The sequence below is a fragment of a genome, unplaced genomic scaffold (assembly GCF_019419815.1).
Source record: "Pyrus x bretschneideri cultivar Hongxiangsu unplaced genomic scaffold, Pyrus_bretschneideri_v1 Contig1, whole genome shotgun sequence".
In the NCBI taxonomy this organism is placed as follows: domain Eukaryota; kingdom Viridiplantae; phylum Streptophyta; class Magnoliopsida; order Rosales; family Rosaceae; genus Pyrus; species Pyrus x bretschneideri.
Genome location: NW_025999390.1, coordinates 645,642 through 666,473, shown reverse-complemented (window position 1 = coordinate 666,473; position 20,832 = coordinate 645,642). Strand labels below are relative to the sequence as shown.

Genomic DNA, 20,832 nt, shown 5'->3' with positions numbered 1-20,832 from the left:
TATGCACGTTAGCTACACCCTAATACGGAATGAGGTTTCTAATCTCTTACTAGAAGTCTAGAAGTGCATGTTTACTTAATTCCAATTAATTTATGAGTCTATGAGACCCTATTCTCTAGAAAGGGAGAATATATGCTAAGGCAGTTGGAAGAGTCGAGGTCCAAATTAAGACAGCTAGGAATTTTGTTTTTTTAATGTAAGTTTTTTGTTTAGTGGAAGATCATACTTTAGACTTTCGACCTCTTTTTGTTAATTTTTTTTTCCAAAGAGATTTTATTAGATACAAATGGATACATTTACCTCCTCAGTAAGAATATTAAACAAAAATTATGGGCCAATACAATCCTAAGAGTACTTGCCACCATTCTGAAAAACGAAAGACACTACAGAGTGTGCTGCACGATTACCTTCTCTCGAGGCGAACACAGCCTCTTTTAGTTATATGTGGGGTAATGAACTCTTCCTTCAAGGAGGGAATGCATGTATTATGCTTACAAATATGTGTCCTAGTGTCAGTACTCTTGTTATGGCAGAAACTTGAGTGTAACTCGAGATATAATATCATCGATATAGCACAATCACATAAAAGATATCTCTATGAAAGCTCAATTATGAATTTAGGGTTTTTTTTATTGTGCACCGAAATATAGTATACACCAAATTTTTTTTCGTTATACCGTTGCACGTTGAATCCTTAAGCGCACGTACCCTGCATTGCTCCGTTGCATATCATCCACTACAGCATATAAGAATTTTCGTTTTCCTGGTTTGATCTAAGTAACAAAAAACGGAAAGAATCGATGAATGAAGGCAATAGGCATGTGGGTTCGAGGCATATGGGTATCACGGCTTATCTCTTTCTCTTGATTTACTTGGGAATGAGCAATGATGATAATAATTAGGATAAGTAGTGGTTTTGTTGGTTACAGTCTTGCAGATAAGCAACTATATGATGATATATCATCACATATCATATCATACGTACATAGCTGGCCATCTGCCTATGATCTGATTGGCATTACCCCACATATATATAGATGATAAATCAACCCCCATGTGGCATTGGACTTTATAGATTGCTCGTAATCTCTCTCGATTAATTGCTCTTCTGTTTCAGGTATATATCTATATATCAGAAGGGAAAGAATCTAACTATATTAATTATGGACTTGTAACAATGGAAAATAGTGCAGATTATTGAAACTTTGTTTTTGTTCATCGTCCAGATGATGGCATGGTGTGGTTCAGAAAAGCTGAAACAACAAGAGAAGAGCTTTTGGTTTTTGACTTTAGAGCGTGCGTTTGCATATATAATTTAATTGTACTAGCTAGTATTAGCTTTTTGTTACGTAAGAATGGCTAGGGGTGGGTTTGTAAGAGTGGCTAGTGGTGGGTTTGTGTGTTGGATACAAAAATATGGAGTGTTCCATATTTTGCACGCACGTACGTGCTCTAGCTGGCTAATTACGCAGCAATTATTCTCTTTCTCTCCTGAGTGCACTTCTATCTGTGCTGTCTTCTCCATTCGGTTGCGCGGAACCCTAATGACTCATCCCATCTTCTGCCCTCATCATACTCATCACATCCAAAAGTTTCCACTCGTATCCCCACATTTTTTTAAAAGATATTTTAATCTATTCCAATTTACTGAAAATTTTAAATTTGAGTGTAAGACAGCAAACACACTATCTTAACTGAATAATTTAGCCTGCATTTGTTGACGGTTGTATCCGCACTATCTACTACCACCTTTTTTGGGTTGCAAAAATTGTTTACATTTTATTATCATTATTTTTTTTGTGTGTGTGTGTGAAATAACGAGGCTAAACGGCCCAAAAGCCACTCCGAGAAATAACATAGAGTTCGTTTGGATATGCTTTTAAAATAACTGAAATCGTTTTTGGTGAAAATATTTTTGGAACCAATCCTTAGTAAATCCTGAAAAATACACTTTAAGTGCTTCTTGGAAAAAGCACATAATTGGTGATTCTTGCAGAAAGCACTTAAAGTGCTTTTGGAACCGAAAAACATTTTCTCTAAAAGCGCTTTCAGCCATTTTAAAAGCACATCCAAACGAGCCAATACATACAAATGGTTCTCGAAGTCTCATAAGTACGTATCATCTAACAAAACGTAATAGGCGCAAGGAGAGGAGGCTCAAACCAACAACATCCAAGGTCAAAAGAGAGATTTAGTTTAACCAAATTATCGATTACCCAATTTCTCTCCCTATAAATATGTTGAAACTCCAAATGACTCAGACTGGAAGAGAAGAAAGCGACAACCATAAATTAAGGAGTCAAGATGAGCAATTTACAGTTGTACATTCAGCGTACGCGTACCCTTCCTTCACCCCCTCCAGATTCCACATTGTTTTCAACATATATAAATAAATATTCACGTATTTAAATTGTTTGAAACGTTTTTTTATTTTGGTGATATATTTTTCTGATATATATATATATATATGTATGTATGTATGTATGTATGTATGTATTATATACGTTCAGTTATAATGTGGACTCGAGTTTTAGATGTTGACATAGTTCCCCTGTATTCCGTTTTCATGTTTCGTTTCTTAATATAAAACTATATAATTAATATGATGAATTAAGAGAAACTTGCGTCCAGAAGAATCACATGAGCTGTTTACTTAATTCCTACCTGGATATTTAATTTATATATATTATAATATGGAGCAAGCTATTCATAAATCGAATAGACGATGCCTCTTCTTTTAATTTTTGGTAGAGAAGGTGTTCTTAATTAAATTGCATATTCCATGCCATTTTAGGTGTATATAATTAAGTATTTAATCAAAGGGTGTATTTGCAAACTAGAAAATGCTGTTGTGACAATTGTTGCAAAATAATAGATTTAGGATTTGGGCTCAACCTGTTAGAATTAGGTTTTGTTAGAGACTAGGGTTAGTTTATTATAAATAGAGTGCTTTGTTATTCATTAGAGCATAAGTTAGTTACGATGTAGCCTTTTAGGGTTTTGTAGCCGTTCCGGCATTCTCGTTTGTTTAATAATATTTTTATTATTTTGTAGTCTTATTTGTTCCGCACTCTGATATTCAACTAGAAAACGTTGTTGTGACAATGACATTGTCAATACTCAACAGGTGTACGTACTTACGTGCTTCAAATTGATTAACAACATGGATAATGACATCCTAATTAATTATTGATCACTTTCAGACTCACTCTCTTCCATTTCGTTTGTTTTGACAATATAAATTAGTACTTCTACAACTGGTTTTTTATTCTATATGGATAAATAAAATTTTTAGATAGGAATGAAAACGTTCGCATTAAATGCTAAGATATTGAATAATCAAACTGGATCGTTGAGCTAACATGTGTTAGTAAAATCAATCTTGCACTCTCTACTAACAAACGATGTAGCCATAAGCGTTGTGCACGTTCATGGTTCATGTCAATTGAGAATTATGTAGTGATGCATATTTCACAGCACTATTCTACTAAGGTAATTAATCTTTCTTTATTAAGATTAATTTTGATTAACATCCATTTCACAACTACATATATATATTGTTAATGTTTTAGTTAAAGACTTGACGGTGAATTCAAAATATACACGGTTTAATAATACCAGTAATATTATGGATTAACTTCAAGAACATAAACAATTAACACATCAAATTTTTTATCATCCAGCTATCCAAATCGGACAAGATTAACAAAAATAAAAAACATGGTGGTGGTGCAGTGTTCTGACACTGGACGGTAAAACATGTCCTAATTAGTGACTCTAATTAAGCGGGGTCAAACGACAAACCTTTTCACTAATAACTATCTCCTTTTTGCCCAAAAAAAAAAAAAAAAAAAAGAAATCACCATCTGTGATATGTTTCTGTTGCATGCACGAGTCTGATGAAGATTAGTACTCAGATCTGAACCATTTAAGAATTTGCTCGTAGTTTGTTTCCTGTGCGAGGCACACAGTGTTGCAACCGTCCCTGAGTCCCTGCTGATGTTTGTATTAATCTTAATCACCCTAATTAAACAAATCACAAAACGACAAGCTAATCCAAAACAATTAAGCAGAACAGCAGGTTAATATCCTCTACGTGGCGGCCCTGTGGTGACTGTACTACCTGTACTCTCCAAAAACAGAAGAAAAAGTTCACCAAAAATTAAAAAAATAAAAAAACAGAAGGAAAAAAGCATTACTGCCTACGTAGACCGAAAGTGGTTACAACATAAAATCCAAAGTTTAAAAATAATAAACGTAAAGAACAAGTCGACCAATTAAAGAGAATGTTAATTAAGTTAATTAACAATTAGTGATTAGAACGTACGTCATTAAACTAGCTTTGGCATTTGGGATGTGCCAGCTTACACTGTCACCCATCGTCCGACTCGATTGCCATGAAAAAAGCTTAATCAGTGGGATTAATTATATAAACGATAAAAGACATTCCCTAAACAAACATTACTGCCAAAAACGATGCTTATTAGCAACAAAAGTTGTAAGTTATGATCAGTTAAACAAACTTAATAAAAAGTTCCCACGTCCGCATTCCACCGTCAATCCCTGGCTACCACTTTCTTTTTTCTCTCTCTTTTGGATAAGACGTCAAAAGCAGTTACAAGCTTTACTTTTTGTTTGTTTACTTATGTACTATTTAAACATATTTTAGCACCCACACCTCCAAACGACCCATCAAACGGTGTACTTACACTAATCAGATGTGTAGTAGACTGTTGAGGTTGTGTTGCCACACTTAATGTGGCAAATGTACAATTCAATGAAAAAGTGTAAACTCAATGAACCATGATCATGGTATTTTTAAGCATTTATATTCAACAAAGTTTATAAAACCACAAATAATAATTAAGTATCAAACTCGTAATCTCATGAGTTGAACTTGAGATTTTTTAATTTATCTATAACAATAAAGAAATATCATTGTAAATTTACGACACCCATAATAATTAAGTATAAAACAGATCAATATACAGCATAATAATCAAATCCGGTGCTCTATTTAGAATTAAGAGCACCATTGGTGTTAGTTTATATTTCGTATCACCAACAAATTTTGGATGGGACTCGTGTCATGGTTGCTTGCGATTGCCAAACGTGTACATATTTTTACTTATTTATTTTTAAAATACTACAGCCCGTACGAGAAGGAAGGGACTCGAACTCTCTGTCCGTGTCCGCCGTCCGTGGGTCCGTCACGCCCGTGGCACAGTTCAGTACAACTAAGCTACTTTCCTAAACTGGTCACCCTTTCGAAGACCAGAAACCCCATTGGCCAATTTGGAGAATAGAGAGTCCCACGTTAGTGGGTCACACTATTATTGTAAGAATTTTAAAAATTTATGAATCTTACTTATTTATTGTACATCGTGTGATTATAAATTATTTTAAATATTTTTATTTAAATTAAATATAAAAATTATTTTACGAAAATCAACAATACTATGTACGATACAGAGAGAATCATGTTGGCACTGTGCCTATCCTAGTAGTTGATTACGGGGCCCATTGTCATGCGTTCCGAGACGAGTGGCGGTGACAGATCAATCCCTAACATTGACATGGGATAACGATTTTCATAGAGAACCGCGCAGTCGGATATGGGACTTCGCTGTGTCATCACTTCGTGGGACCCGAACCCCTTGATAGTCGAGATTTTATTTGGCAATCATCCAATTCAATTTCCCAGTAGCTAATTACCCCATAAATAGCCTAACAAAAATTCGGATAAAAATAATGGTTGAAATTCACACGCTGGTTTTCCACTTTTTCATTATACCTTATATTTTTATTTATTGATTATTCTTTAATTTATTTTTTTTTCATGGTTAATACTCTAAAAAAATTGACAACGAGTGTAAAATCATATATCCTTCTTTAATTCTACAAATGTTCTATGGCTAAAAATATTGTTTGAGTGCAAATAATTTTCCTTTTCGTAAATTCTACATACGTGAAGCGTTCGTTAATTAGCTGAACTCGTTAAGCAAGTACTTGCTATTTGCATTTAATTTCGAATCTTAATCTTGCAAACTTAAATAACTCAAAAATAAATAATACCGTGTCAAATAAATCTTGCATATATTCCTCAAATCTTTATAAAATTCTGTCCTACTAGAAACAAAGAGGGGGATATATAAAATCTTGAAGAAAACAAAGTCGGAATATTGTAAATGTGGAGCAAATATTAATTATGACAAAGAGGAGATCATAGCACTATGTTGCTAGGATTTGATTGAAGATGTGTTTTGTTTGAAAAAAAAAACATAGAACACTGAACCATGATCCTAAAATCCTAACAAGTGAGCGAGCGAGGGCGCCAAAAGCAAACACTAACCATGCAAATTAACGCGACGTTCAGGGGGGGATGCACCCTACCTCCGATAACATGCACGTGGACCCTTTGGTTTCTCTTATATTGGATCATATTATTCGACCTAGTTTTCTTAGTGCATGGTTTTATTGCTAATTAATCAAATTTTAAGTCTTCCAAATCGAGATGATGGAAAATAATTGATCTTGATGGTCAGTTAAGCGCCAGATATCGCGATTTCGGTGTTACGATTAGAAAAATAAACCTGGAAATTTGATTAAAAATATGGGCAAATATAAAGAGTGATTAGGAGGGGGACATTTTGGGGTCTTTGTTTTGGGAGGGCATCCTTGCACATGGGGCAAGGTCAGATTTGGTGGATACAAAATCGTTGCTCTTTTGGAATTAACTTGTACAAATAATTTTAATATTTTGGAGCACCTAAAAAAAGCATCTTACGTTGGTGGTAATAGCTTTAGGTTCAACTACTTATACTGACAATACATTTTCTTGGTTTTATCATTAGAAGTGTTAAGCAGAAAAAAAATTTGCATCCATGATTTAACATGAAACTAAATATAAGTAAAACATTACTTTCTTTCCCGACTGATAAATCTCAACATCAAACTTGTGTCGCAAATTTGAATAACACGAATAGAATCAAGTGCAAATCAACACCTAAAAAACGTACGCTTGATTAGCCACGAATATAGAACATACTCGAGCCAACATTATACATCATATGCAAAGATTTATATTGAAACAAAATAAAAACCCTCCTATCTAAAGATTACATGACATCAATCTTCATACCAAGTGTTAATTTTTAAAAATACTATATGTTTTAATCAAAATATCATATGACATCAACATTTATATCATATTTTAATTATTAAAAATTCAGTACGTTTTTATCGAAAGATCATATGACATTGATGCAATCTTGGTAACAAAATTAGAATTTAATCTAATTAGGCGTCAACTTTTCAACATTATTATGGTACAATTTCTTTATGATCCATCGCAACAACATCAAAAACTGAAAAACGACTTAAGGAAAAGGTGCGAACCGAAATCAACAGACAGTAGTAGCGTAATTATCTACAAAACCAAGGGTACTTTCAAAACCCCTTCCCTATAAAATTGCCCCTGAGCTCAAAAGCACAATCCCCCAAATTCTACACTCACCGGTCACCACCTTCTATTTTCCAGCGAACCAAACAGAACTAAAAAATCTCAAATTTTCCATCACTTTCCCGGAACATGTCAGCCGGACTCGGAAAATGCAGCAAGATCCGCCACATTGTGCGGCTCCGCCAGTTGCTGCGGCGGTGGCGCAGCAAGGCCTGCACGTCCGCCAAGCTCATACCCTCCGATGTTCCCGCGGGACACGTGGCCGTCTGCGTGGGCACCAGCTGCACCAGATTCGTGGTGCCGGCGTCGTACCTGAACCACCCCGTCTTCAAGAAGCTCTTAGTGCAAGCCGAGGAGGAGTACGGCTTCTCGAACAGCGGTCCGCTCGCGATCCCCTGTGACGAGTCGCAGTTCGAGGAGGTGCTTCGGTTCATTTCCCGGTCCGAGTCGGGTAACTCGACCCGGTTAGTCAACATAGACGACTTCCAGAGATGCTGCCACGTCGGCGTCCGGAGTAACCTCGATTTGTGGGCCGATTCTCGACCGTTGCTTCGTGGACTTTCCGAGAAGACAATTTGGTAAACTTACCGGAAACCGGCTGTTAGTCGGTTTTTTTTTTTTTATGGTTTCTGAAAAATAAAGACATACACGAAGACGCTCCAGTTCTCTCACTCGCCCGGGTGTGGCTCAGTCCGAGTCGTCTCGCTCCAAAGCCATCGATTGAACAGAGTAAAACGCTAAGCGACCGAGTTCAAGTGTAAAGTCGGCTCGGATGAGTTAACCCAGTTCGGGTTGGGTGCTCTTTTACATTTCCCTTTTGTTTGTTTTTTACCGTGGAAATTATGTGATTATTGGGGGCACTGGATAGCAAGCTACTGAGCCGAGTGGCCGAGTTACGAATGCATGAAGCTCCGAAGAATGAAATGGAGATGGCAAATGAGTGGGTGAGTCAATCCACCGAGTCGTCCCGGGTTCGACTAGGAGTGGAGGCAGAGTCTGTGATTAAATTTTTGGAGCTGAAGCGAGCTGCTGAGGAGAAAGATGATGGACAGAGTAAAATTACTGATAGTTTCCCAAAAACAAAAAAAAGAGTAAAATTACTGATTTGGGTCTTTATTTTTCTTGTAAATTCTGTGATTTATTGATTAATTAACGCGATCATAATACAGATTAGTACCTTCTTTGACAACTATTATCTTCAAGATTTTTTAAGTACTGATTAGAACATTTTGTTGTTTTAATTTTTAAATATAAAAATTCAATCATGGAAGCCAGAGTGTCCGTATGTTTAATCCGATTGAATTTTGTTTTTTAACCAACAAAATTATTGGGATTTGTAATTCTGCGATTTTTACAAATGCAAGCTCCTAGTGTATAAAAATACATCACATTTTCAGAAAATGCAAATGTGTAAAGTCATCTAACAGTGTGACCGTAAAATTTAAAAATTTTAATATTTCAAACACTGAATTACACATGATTAACGGTAAAAATATGGTTCGACAGATTATTCTACTTTTTCATAAATAAGTTGATGAACTTGCTGTGCAATCTAATGATGTTGGGAAGGATGATATTCTGCTTCTAAATTTTTCTAAATTTTACAAAATACAAAAATTGCGAATTCAAATGTATTGAACATAAGATATTGGTTATTGAATATACTCTCAGATACAAAAACAATTTCACTTTAACTAATCTAAACAGTAAGAAAGTGATTCAAATTCAAACGCATCGGAAGAAGTATAATCTTTCTGACAGCCGTAACCGTATCCTCGTCTATAATAACCGAATATAATTTAAACAAGAGTTATATATTTGCAGAGTGATCTGCCAAGAGTTTTTTTACTTATATTTTTATTATTTAAAAATGAATACAACTGTTGGCAAACCACTGTTATCAAACTTTGTCGGATTCAGAGAAATTATAGGAAATTTCACAGTCTAGCAAGAGTTGAAAACATCGATAATTATATAGCTAGTCACTCCGATCAACCAATTAATTAATCAAAGAGAATATGAATGATAAACCTTTGGCCCATTGAATTATATCTTTTCATTCTTTTTGCTGTCCGTTGTCGAAGCTTTTAGACTCGGAATTAGGTTCATGTTATCATCCACGATCAATCAAAGATACAAAGAAAAATTAATGAAAAAAACTTGAAAATTTTGAGTTTTAACGATAAGGACAAATAATGGGTAAAATAAATAGCACTATTGACTTTTTAATGTAAAAATATAATTTTTCGTTAAAATAAACAGTACCAAAAAATTTTCGTTAAAATTCCAAGATACAAACACTTAAGAAAAAGGCAAGTACGGATATTGCAGAGCGCTACCATTTGCCAACCGGTGCCGACTCTTGACCTCCTGTCCTTCTGCCACCTGTATGAACACTTTTGCCTCCACTTCCAAATTCCAGATGGCCAAGAACCCAACATTCATTCATTTGGAATTTTATTTTATTTTAATTTTTTAGGAAAACAAAAATTAAAAAGGAAACAGAAAAAGAAACTAGCCATATAAAAATATATGTATATCGTGAGTGCTTTGATGAATTTAATTTCCTTGACTTGTGGGGGATGTATATCATGTATTCAAACCCCTACTTAATCTTTTTCTTTATTATCCCAAACTAGGTCAACTAGTTTCCAATTCTGAAGAGTTTTCTACAGATTGGGTCAATGATGGTCGACGTCTCTGAGATTTTATTATTATTCAACAAAGGGTAGAGAAATTATCTAATAGATTTGAGACATGTCTAATATAGGTGAGATCTAATTGTATTGATAACTCAACTTCTATTAAAGAAGTGTTATAAACATGGTATGAAAATGTGGTAAAAGTAGGATTACCGTTCGTATTTATTCAAACAATATTCTATTTTCATTTGAATAAAAATAACAATCATTGAGTGCACAAGCTGATGGCGTTTGACCACAATGGTAGTAAATAATGATGCATATGCATCTTCGTGCGGACTTGATCCCATAAATCCCCTCTCCCAACAACTAATAGTTAACGCTATCGTTTGTCAAAAAACTACGCGTTGATAATTGAGAGACTTATATTTAATGAAGAATCGAAGATGCATATGAGTAATACATAAACTCTCCCGTTGTGCACGTTGAATAAACAAACGAATAGTACTAGGCCGTGCCATGCAACGCGTACAATATATGTTTCGAAAATGACATGCATTATACCATATGAACGACACGAATATAGTACTACAAAGAAAAAAAAGACTAAGGCACTTGAATTGTACACATGCATGTGGAGACTTGACCCTTCCATGGCAAAATGGACGTCTATATCAAACAATCAGAACATGTAAATTATGCAACGCATGATGCTTTCTTTGCTTTTAAAGCCAAGATCATCTATCTCAAACTTTTTGAGTACCAAATTCAAAACCCTATCTATGGAAAGGGATGGTTCATGAGGAATCACGCTTGAATTGATCAAAGCACTAGAGAGCCAGTGGTAGTTGCCAACATCACTTTCTCTTGAGAGCTCTAAAGACACAAATGTAAACAAAAAAATCATGTGACAAAAGAAAAATAGTGGACGTCAATTCATACTTAGTATTGGCAGGTTGGTAGATATATATGAATTAGGTCAGGTAATCAAGGCAACATATATATCGGCCTCTTTGAATCCGAGTTCGAATCTCCTTTCATGCGAGTAGGAGTAGTTCATATATGGGGATGGCTAAACAGAGTTGTTTTTTCTTTTTATTCATTCTGTTTTGGTGAATGAATGGAAATAAGGGCTCTCCAACTTATGGGGACCCTTAATCTTATGGGGAATGTAAAGGGTCTAATCTAATCAGATTTAGGGTGGCATCGATCGCTTTCATTTCTGTTCGAGAAAATATTTGGACGGTTTGATAAGGGTAGGGTATCTCTTGACCCCTTTGGAGCTACTCCACTAAAACGAAAATAGGTTCTTTTCTGATTTTGTACCAAGTGATCATTTTCTAGAAGGTATTTTCTTTTTTCGGTGCCTGAATATATGAACACCATTGTGATGTGCCACTTTGAATGAGGCAGAAACTATTTTTTTTTATTTTCAAATGATTATGTTTTCGTAAACGTTGAAAAAACACAAGAAAAATAATATATAAATTGTTCGTTGGAGAGCCCTTGCTATGTGTTTCTATGTTATTAAAAGTGTAACATTCGCGATTGAGTATATAGCTCTAGGAATGAATGGATTAGAATAAATTGAAAAAAATGTAGAGAATTGTACGGGTTTGACACTAATTGATAAATCACATGCAGGAAGCTTCTAACTCAAGTAGCTATGAACGTTTTATCTTTCACGCACGGTTCTGTGTTCAAATACTCTTTTCTAGAATATCATCCGAATAAGCAAAAACTAATAAAAGGATCCTTTTATGTAAAAACTTAATATGAGCCCAATATTTTGGGCTTCAATGGCTCGACCCATAATCAACTGGTAAACTGTTCGGGCCGTACACATCTTATTAAATGGGCCTGACCCTCAAAGAAAAACCCTTCTTTTATCTCTCTAAATTTCTGATACTCTCGCTCCTACTCGCAGCAACCCCAAACGCAACCGGGATGGGCTTGTTTGTTCAATATCGTAATTGTGGGCTTCAAACCGATCGTCCTTTCAACTTATATTTTGCCTTGTTTCTTTGCCATCCAGAAACAGAAACACAAAGCCTTCTTTCCTCCATATTTTTTTCAGAAATTAGGGTTTAGTTGTGGGGCTCATATCATATCGAACCGTCCTTCTATGTTTTTAAGTTGTACCTCATAAACCATCATTGCAAAATATTCAAATCAGAAATACTTGAGGCATGTAATTGAGTTTAAAGAAATTGACCAACACAATGTTTTAAACAAACATTGAAATTTCATCATGATAATTAAATAGGCAAATGGTTTCAGATTGAATTAAATTTTTGCAAATATAATTTATAAATTGAGACTTGTAAAATAAACGGTTCAGATCGTTGAAATTCGATGCGAAACGTGTAGTCCTCAACAAAAAGATGTTTTACCCTTTCCTCTTTTTACCGATTAGGAAGCTTGAAGACTGGAGACAAAACCAAGGAGGCATATCACAGGGAAAACATATATAAGTGGGGTTGATCATTAAATACAATGCCGGTTGGTGGAGGCCCAAACAATCTCTCTAAAAGTTGCTCCTTGTGTACTACTGGTACTAGCTAGGGCAATGTTTACACACACTCTTGATAATTCATACATCTAACTGTCCGGCATGTCTTTACTACAAAACACTGATTAGATCCGCCTAAATGTTCCGCTTTAATTAGTAGGAGGAAGAAGCAGATGTGCGTGTAGCCAAAATTAATATAGGATATTCTAAAGATTTTTCGACACTTACAAATCTCTTTCATGGCCTTGCTATTGTTTATACTATTTTTTTTTTAACTTTTAAAATCAATAAAAATAATTTCGAGACCTAATAAACGGTAGGTTTACATCCAAATGTCTTGCAACATTTTCGTTAACTCATATGCAAAATATTTTCTAAAACCAAAAGTTTCATTTTTTTTTTTTTTTACAACAATTATGAGTTATAACCCACGTTTTCCAATGATTTTTTTAGAATTTTTACAAGATTCAATATAACCCAAAATTTAAGTCATTCTAGTCGCACCACACGTTTAATAAAACTAATTTAGGACATTCCCAAGATTTTTGACACCTGCAAATCTCTTTAGGGGGCACCACTATTAGTTTATATTTTTTTTCTTCTATTTTTCAACTTTAAAAATCAATAAAAAATAGTTTCGAGACATAATAAACCTTAGAATCACATCCAAAGGTCTTGCAACATTTTCCTTAACTCCCATGAAAAAGATTTCCCTAAAGTCTTGCTTGTTGGTGCAAAACGAGGCAGACTCTGCGCATGAAGAATGAGACGAACCCAAGCGTACTAAAACGATGCAGGCTCCGCTCACAAAAAACTAGATGGGCTTTTGGAGCACAAAATGGCGCGGGCTCGATGCACGAAAAATGCGACACGTAAAACGAGGCTCTGCGCACACAAGACCTGGTGCACGAAAAACAAGACATGCTAGTGCACGCAAACTGAGACGAGACGACACACGCAAAAACGATCCAGGTCCCCATGCATAGGACAACTATTGTTGCCCGTACAAATCAATTGTGCAGGGATAAGGCATCTATAGGGGATAGGGTTTAGTTTTAATCCCACGTGTCAGCCATGATTTGTTGTACGAACCATAAATGCCAAGGGTAGAGTGTTGATAAGAATAGGTTTAGTTTTAATCTCACAAGTCAACCGTTGTTGCTCGTACAAATCATTGGTGCCATGAATGGGCATTAGATTAATTCCAAAAAAAAAAAAAAAAAAAAAAAAAAAGAGGATTACCTATCGTCTAATTAAACGCTAAATAATTATAGTAAAAGTGGAGTGTCTTTATTAGCCTACTTAAGTAGTTCGATTTTTTAAACAATCTTCACATTCGATTTCTTAGAATTAATCAATCTTCATCATTCATTTTGAAAACTATTTAGTAGTTCTAGACTATTAAAAAAAAAAATTAGCAATAGCGATTCCTTTCTTTCTTTGTTTCTCATGTCATGTGAGAGAGTTTATAGTGGGACGCATGCGAACCAGAAACGTGCAATACAATGCACTGATGCAGCATCCAAGATTTCATTAGCAAGTCAGACGACCGTCCTCTCCTGGCCATCAGCTAGCCATGCAACATGCAATGGCTTCCAAAAAAAAATCCAAAATAACAGCCAGAAGGTGACAATTTACGAGGCATGCTTCTTCTAGGAAATTGTGAGTGCGACGACCCTTTGCTCTGGATCTCCACATCTTATATCAGGGACCACTTTTTCTGTTTCATGCCTCGCATTTAATCAGCTCTTGAAAAAAACTTACATGCAATCAAAACGTTAATGTAACAGTCGTACTTAATTTACTTACAGTGTAACTAGACGTGCACTTTTTTGCATGACTTGTTAGTTCAAAATAAAATGATATAAAAATAATAAGTTTCGGGTTAACCTGTTAACGAGTCTAGTCGTTATCGTGTCAACTGTTAATAATCTGATAAGATAGTGTTTGCGAAATTAGACATTAGGCATGACAATTTATTGCATGACCTATTAATCCGACATGTCACCTATTAAGAAGCAATTAAGATAACGGACTTGACACAACACATTCTGTTAAGATAACGAGTATGACACGATAAACATGACCTGTTTGCGAGGTCGAACTGTAACTAAGCACTTCCTAAAAACTTTACGTGCAACCTATCACGTGTATTTTAATTTACTTACACTGAATGCGTGATTGAATTAAAATACTTTGGCTTTTTCGTTGAAGCTAGCAACGGTTGATTTCTGAAATAGGTGCTTGATTCTATTGCAGTTGTAATGTAATAAAACAAGATTTACGGTTTTACTTTTGAGAGTTATGACACGCATGCATGGCAACAATAGTGGAATGCGCAGAAGAATAGTATATATCAGCTTAACTTGTATGATTCCTAACAGGAAATTTAACGAACTGTAAATTCCTCATGGCTGACGTCGTAATTGTACAAAACCAGTACTCCATCAACAACCAGATTCTGATTATTTCCCACAAAAAGCATGAGATTAATTAATGTAATCATTTATATGTAATTTTTCAACATGTTCACAGATCTCTAGTAATATCTAGTTTTTTTTCAATGTTTTGGTTTGTCGTTGCGTACTTTTTTTTTTTTTTTAAATGGATTAACGAAAGTAAAAATGGATTACGGTCCTAATTAGTGATGATTTTCCATCATGAGTAAGATCTATTATTGAAAACAATGAATTTTACTTTAAAACTTTTCCGTCAAAGGCGCTTATTAATTATAATTTCAATAATCACTTCCGAAGTAAAAACACGAAACTATATGCGTGTTGCCTTTAAATCATAATATGAATAATTAAATTTCGCAACAGACAATTCATATTATTTCCCAGGAATGTATGTAAACATGAGGAAATTATGATTTGCATTGCTTAATGCATAGACCAACGGTTTTTTTTTTTTTTTTTTAATTTTATTTTAGAAAACACTTCTACTAGTAAGTACTTTTTGGTGAATAAATTTTTTATTAAAAGCACTTCTGTGGTCCGTAAATACTTTTAAAATTTTCTGATAAATCTGCAACGTTTTCTGTCACAGACTTTTATGCAATCGCATGACAGAAGAAAGAAGGATGAAGTCGATGCAGAGAAAGAAACAGTGACCTGTGAGTTACCTGACTGGCACACTGATAAAATGACAAATGGGCCCTCAGTAACAGGCCATCAGTATTGTCATATGGGCCCATTCGTAACCTTACGAAACCCAGAGCAAGGGCCCAGCTTGCATGAAGTTACTCGTTAATTGTCAACTCGTAAGCACTAATCACCACAACCCCCGACATAATGTTTGATTGAAATTAGAAAGCAACATCTCATCTTCTCATACACTTTTGACCTATCAAATATAAAAAAGAGCTAATTAATTAATATGTGATATGACAGTGAAAAATGAGACAGTGTAACTCTGACATAAAAAAACGTTATGGTTTTTAATTCTAATACAAGCAATCTTAAGATTGATTTAACATATAGGGTTGAATTTAGTTGCGATGGGGCTAGGTTTCATTTAATGTAGTTACATCCATGTATACGAAATGCTTACATTCTTTAGTTTCATTTATTATTAATGCGTGACCACTGATGGGTCAATTTGTAAAGAAAAATGGAATCATTGAAAGGAGACTACACTTTGGCATTTCTCTTCTATTCATGCTAGATAAGATGCAAATTAAGACAGAATAACCACAAGCAATATAAATATGAGACCGCATTAGAAACAGAGGAAACGATAAAAATACATTTTTTTTTACTTTTCACACGCTCTTGTTAATCTAGTTATTTAATTATGTTCGATGAATCAGACTTTAAATATGAAGCGAAATAGAATATGTGAAAATCAGGCTTTAGGTATGGATGATTGCAAACAAAGGAGAAAAATGATGATGATGAGAATGATGCACTACAAGGAAAAGCAGAAAAAGAAAAGCATATATAGTGAAGTAAGAACAAAGGCAAATCGAATCCAAGGAAAGAAAAAACTCAATTACTTTGGCAGGCAATAGAAATTGAAAGTGTGGGGGATAGGGAGGTGGACTAAAGCTGTTTTGACTTTTGTGCCACAGCAGAAAATTTTCAGTATGTAGAAATCACGGTTCGGTACATTAAGTGATTGGAAATTTTATTTTTCAAATATCTAATTACTTATCTTATGAGACTTAAGATACCGGACCTTCAACTCATTAAAAAATCTCTCCGTGCAAAGGGTGAGCGAGAGTGAGTGGGTCATGTTATTAAATTAAATCACTAATTATATGCTACATTTTTCTTCTCACTTCTTCTTCCTTCCTTATAGTTATATTCTCCCCAATCCCATTCCTACCCCATTCAAAAAATTCTTTCGTACGAACAAAGCAAAGGCTTGAAATTCCCATTCCCATTCCCACAAAAGATGAAACTATTATATTATATCCTCACCTCAAACACCAGAAAAGAGGACCTCCCACCTATGAACATAATTTTATGAATTTTTGAAGGCTGTAAGTTTTATTTATATATTTAACTTATTTTGGTTGAACAATGACGATAATAAATTAGATAGTTAATTGTCAGACAAAAAATGAAGATAAAACCTTCACCATGCATATATGATATATATTCTGACATAGAGGTTAAAATTGCAAATAACGTGTGGAAAACATTATTTGCAATTTTTATTTATTTTTAATAACATGGAAGAGTCGCTTAGTACTATGGTCTAATGATATTCCTCTTCACTTGTAAGTGAGAAGTTTAATGTTCGATTTTCGTCAAAGGCGGATTTAAACCACATTATTTCTAGTGTATTGTGAAGCTAAGTCCATCCCGTTTCCTTTAACATAGAGAATATTGCTTGGAGCTGTTCTTAGGGACGACACAGGGAACTTCTTGGCTGCAAGGTGTGGCAGTTTTCAAGACTGTTTTTCCCCTCTGCAGGCGGAGGCTGTAGCCGTACGGGAGAGCTTGGTTTGGGCAGGAGAAAGGGGCTTCCAAAACTTTCAATGTGAGGGCGACTCACTTTAGATTGTTCAAGCTTCCATTGACTTATCTGAAATTGGACAAGTTATGGAGGACATCAAGGAGCTGTTGTCAACAATCACCGGAGGTATTTTAACCCACACCCGCCGCCAAGCAAACATCACAGCACACAGAATCGCTCGTTGGGGTTTCTCGATGAGCAATGCCTATAAATGGGATGATCAACCCCCAACCTTAATTTCAGATTTACTTATTGAAGAGAGTGTGATGCCGTAAATGGCCTTGTAGAAAACTATGTAACGAGTCTTATCAATGAATCTACTATTGTTTCTTAAAAAATAAATAAATAAAAATATATTGCTTGTTTGAAAAAAAAAAAGAATTATGATTGGGATTACTACGGAGTTTCAATGCATACGTACGTCCGCGGTGCATGTGCGTTGTTGGCATGTTGCTGCTTAAAGAAACACAATTAAGATGTTCTCCGTATTACCGTGTCTGCCTCGGTTTACACGACTTTTTACGCTATTTATTAATTTATTTTTTGCTTTAAATATGTAAAATACGCGATGCTTCCAATATTCATGCGTGCGTAGTGTGTATATGGCATGTAAAGAATACATTTCTGATTCTTTTACTTGGAACTAGCATGAGCCATTTGCTAGGCAAAATTATTTCCCTTTAAATTAGAATATTAATTCCTCACTTTGGGAAACGCTTTGACTACTTCAACTAAACAAAACAATATAAATTAGAGTATTAAATCAGTGTTTAAAATGTTGATAGAAGTGAAAATATGGATATGTAAATTTATGTAAATATTGATATCGGTTGTTTTTAATCGTAATTATAAAAATTTATAATGAGAATGAGTATATCAACTCATTCAGATTTAGTCGAAATTAAATAAAATTTTCCCAAAAAAAGTTAAAAATTCGAAATCTGTAATGAATTTGGACAAAAATTTTGTAGTCAATTGGTAAATATCGTCGATAATAATTGATTTTCTTATATCTCACCGATATAGGGTGAAGTTTGCATTTCAATCTACTTTTCATATCAATCCTTGAATTTTCAAATCTTTCGAAAAAAATGTTCATGATTTCGTGAATATTTTAAACATTGTCATAAATGATTAACGATGCACTTTAGGATCAGATTAAATGACGAAAGAAACTATTATTCGAGTTTAAAAACTAAAGCGCGACTCATATAAGTATACGAAACCATTAAGCGTACAAAATTAACATCTTCTTGTGTATAAATCTGTGTCTGGCATGCAAGTTCAGCATCGCACCAAAATCTGGAAAATCCACGGATATTATTTTATTGGGGGGGGAGGTCTGAACCTTGGCTTGTAGCTGGCAGTGCAAGTTTTTCAGCATACAATAGCTGTAGTACCTGGCACACAAGAAGCATCTTTTTTTTTTTTTTTTTTTTTTTTCCCACTTTATCATCTTGCATTCACGAGCACTATGTCTTTTAAATATGATTGTACACGCTTTCCCAAATATATATATGCTTTTACATTTGATTTGTTTAGATGACAGCTAAACCCATCAATCACTTGCTTAAACATACCAATTAGTCCTACTTATGGATGAAGATTTTGAGTACATTAAGTAATTAGCCAGTACAACTGCCCATTAGGGAATTGTCTTGGTCTATTTACTATTTATGTACAGTAAACGTGTTGAAAAAGTAGTTCTTTTTTGTTTTATCAATAAAATATATATTTTTTTTCTTGATATTGATATTTTAGGCTTTGAGTTATATAAATCCGGAATGTAGTTAGTTGAAGAGAAATGCCCTATTTATTGGGTTGATCCAATGCAATTCATGCTCCTTGTTATTAGGTTTACACTAAGCAACTAAATACAATGGGTTCACCGATACATAGTGTCCTGATTCAACAATGCATGTCATGTGATGAAAAATTTACATATAATAATATTTTTTTTAAACAAGATATCACGATAATTATGATTTCATTTCATATAAGTCATTCTTCTACTTTAACTCTGCAATATCTTTATAAACAAAAAAGTTATATAAAATAAACAAGAATCCGAGGGATGAGGAGCTGAGTATTTCATACACCGATGTATGATAGAAAATTTATTGCATGTAGCATTCAGGATTCAATTATTAAAATTGTTTGGGGACCTGAACAAGGGCATGCAGAAAAGAGTTGTCAAATTGTTGATAAGTGCACTGGCAGACGGGACTTGGCTTCTTCTCCTGCAACCAAAACTGTGCTTGTCTGATTCAAACTAGGGTTTTCTTTGTCAACCTAGCTTATAACCATCCCCCCAATCAAACTAAACTGCTGATTAATTAGTTTCATTAATCTGGACACGGTTGTTAACTTGTTGGTTTCAGTTCATTAGAATTCATCTAATGCATCCATTTTATCTAATATATAATAATTCCACTCAATCTAATTCATAAATTATATGATTAAATATCAAATAAAAAGATTAAGTGCACAGTAAACTATACCTAATTAATTTTAGAGACTCAAAGTCAAGCCCTTTCTAGTCTGCAATTTATTTACTTTGGTAGTTCGGATTGGGACGTATAATATATTATATATATAAAAAAACCAACTTGGTAGTAAATGATGAACACATAGTTTGTTTGTAAAATATAAACATAAAATTGACTGGTTCAAATGTATCCATGACCACTTTAGAATTTTATAAAGTTTATGTCTTAATCCATATTAAAATAAATAAAAAAGAATTATATAAAATTTTAGTACGTTATGGTATTGTATTTTTCTCTGTCGAAAAAAAAATTAATTCACAAAACGTATACGTTGACCATTGAGCCAAAAAGGCAAATCCCCGATGAACGCCAACATTACATCACAATTGTCCACGAGATAGAAGGAAAATACCAAATCTATAACTTAACAACAAAACGAAGGTCGAAAGTAATAAAACTACTGCAAATAAAAACCGCACAAACAGCTGAAAAATTTATTGTAATCAAAGTTAAGCTGAATCTTTGTCTTAGTCTAAATATCAAAAATATTACCCTAAAACAATGCTAACATCAATCTCGTCGCATTTAATGGATAATCTTTAACTTAATCTTGGGTTTTGTCGTTTTAATAATTTGTGATGTTGGGATGATGTTTTGTTTAGTAGTAGGTTTTGGAGCGGGGTTTAGTTTCGGTATTATAGACCGTCGTCATTAGAACCTAACTAATAATTAAGGCTGCCGACGCTGTCCGTTTCGGCGATT

General features: G+C 34.3%; 1 protein-coding gene across 1 annotated transcript; it reads left to right on the top strand.

Annotated features, from left to right (window-relative positions):
- The first annotated feature begins 7,493 nt into the window (after positions 1–7,493).
- On the top strand, positions 7,494–8,651 carry LOC103927977 (auxin-responsive protein SAUR50). Its single transcript, XM_009336969.3, has one exon. The coding sequence runs from the start codon at positions 7,592–7,594 to the stop codon at positions 8,042–8,044; it is 453 nt and encodes a 150-aa protein (XP_009335244.2). The 5' UTR covers positions 7,494–7,591; the 3' UTR covers positions 8,045–8,651.
- Positions 8,652–20,832: the final 12,181 nt, after the last annotated feature.